Source organism: Meleagris gallopavo, unplaced genomic scaffold (genome assembly GCF_000146605.3).
Source record: "Meleagris gallopavo isolate NT-WF06-2002-E0010 breed Aviagen turkey brand Nicholas breeding stock unplaced genomic scaffold, Turkey_5.1 ChrUn_random_7180001869770, whole genome shotgun sequence".
NCBI classification, from domain to species: domain Eukaryota; kingdom Metazoa; phylum Chordata; class Aves; order Galliformes; family Phasianidae; genus Meleagris; species Meleagris gallopavo.
The window spans coordinates 1-800 of record NW_011134725.1 but is presented as its reverse complement, the minus strand read 5'-3'; the positions used below and the strand labels follow the sequence as shown (position 1 = coordinate 800).

At 67.2% G+C, this 800-nt stretch overlaps 1 protein-coding gene across 1 annotated transcript in view; it reads left to right on the top strand.

Annotated features, from left to right (window-relative positions):
* The window catches only part of LOC109364557 (dynamin-related protein 3A-like), a gene marked incomplete at its 3' end in the record, with an annotated part of 6,297 nt that extends 5,531 nt beyond the window's left edge, over positions 1 to 766 (top strand). The window contains exons 2-3 of the mRNA XM_019611189.2: positions 37 to 110; positions 600 to 766. Coding sequence (XP_019466734.2) covers positions 37 to 110; positions 600 to 766 — 241 coding nt within the window. The remainder of the gene's footprint in view (positions 1 to 36; positions 111 to 599) is intronic.
* Between the last annotated feature and the right edge of the window lie 34 nt (positions 767 to 800).

Here is an 800-nt window from a genome sequence, read left to right as displayed (position 1 = left end):
CCCTCCCCTCACCGCCGCTTCCTTCCGTCCCTGCAGGGATTTCCTGCCCCGCGGCTCCGGCATCGTCACCCGGCGGCCGCTCATCCTGCAGCTCATCTTCTCCAAGACCGGTACGGCCCTTCGCGGGCAGCCTTCACCCCGACCGGGGCGTTTGGCCCCAGTTCTGCTTCGCTTGGGTCTCCCCGCTCCCCGCGGTGGGGTTTGGGCTCTGGGGAGCAAACCTCGGGGTGAGGGCGACGTTGGGGGGGGAGCAGAGGGAGAGCCCCCGTGAGAGTCCGTCTGTCCTTCCCTGGGCGTTAAGTCCTCAGGCTGGGGAACGAGAAGGGGAGGGTGGAGGCGGGCGCCCCTCTGCTCCCCGGTGTCCAGTTATCCCCACAGCACCCTGGTTACCCCAGTGACGAGGTGCTCTGTGGGCGTTTGGCTTCTGCCCCCGCTCCATCGGGCTCTGAGCACGGCGGGTTTCTGACCCCCCCCCACCACCTCCCGGCAGCTGCTCCTAAAAGCCCCCCTTCTCCCACTGCTCCGAGGTGCTGAGGTGCCCCCAGTGCAGCTCTGGGCCGGACCCCCCCAGTAACGTCCCCTTGTCCCCGTTGTCTCAGAATATGCCGAGTTCTTGCACTGCAAATCCAAGAAGTTCACGGATTTCGATGAGGTGCGGCAGGAGATCGAAGCGGAGACCGACCGGGTGACGGGCACCAACAAGGGCATCTCCCCCATCCCCATCAACCTGCGCGTCTACTCGCCGCACGGTCAGCCTCCTCTGGGGGTCCTGGGGGGGCTGGGGGCTGCCTTGGGGGTCC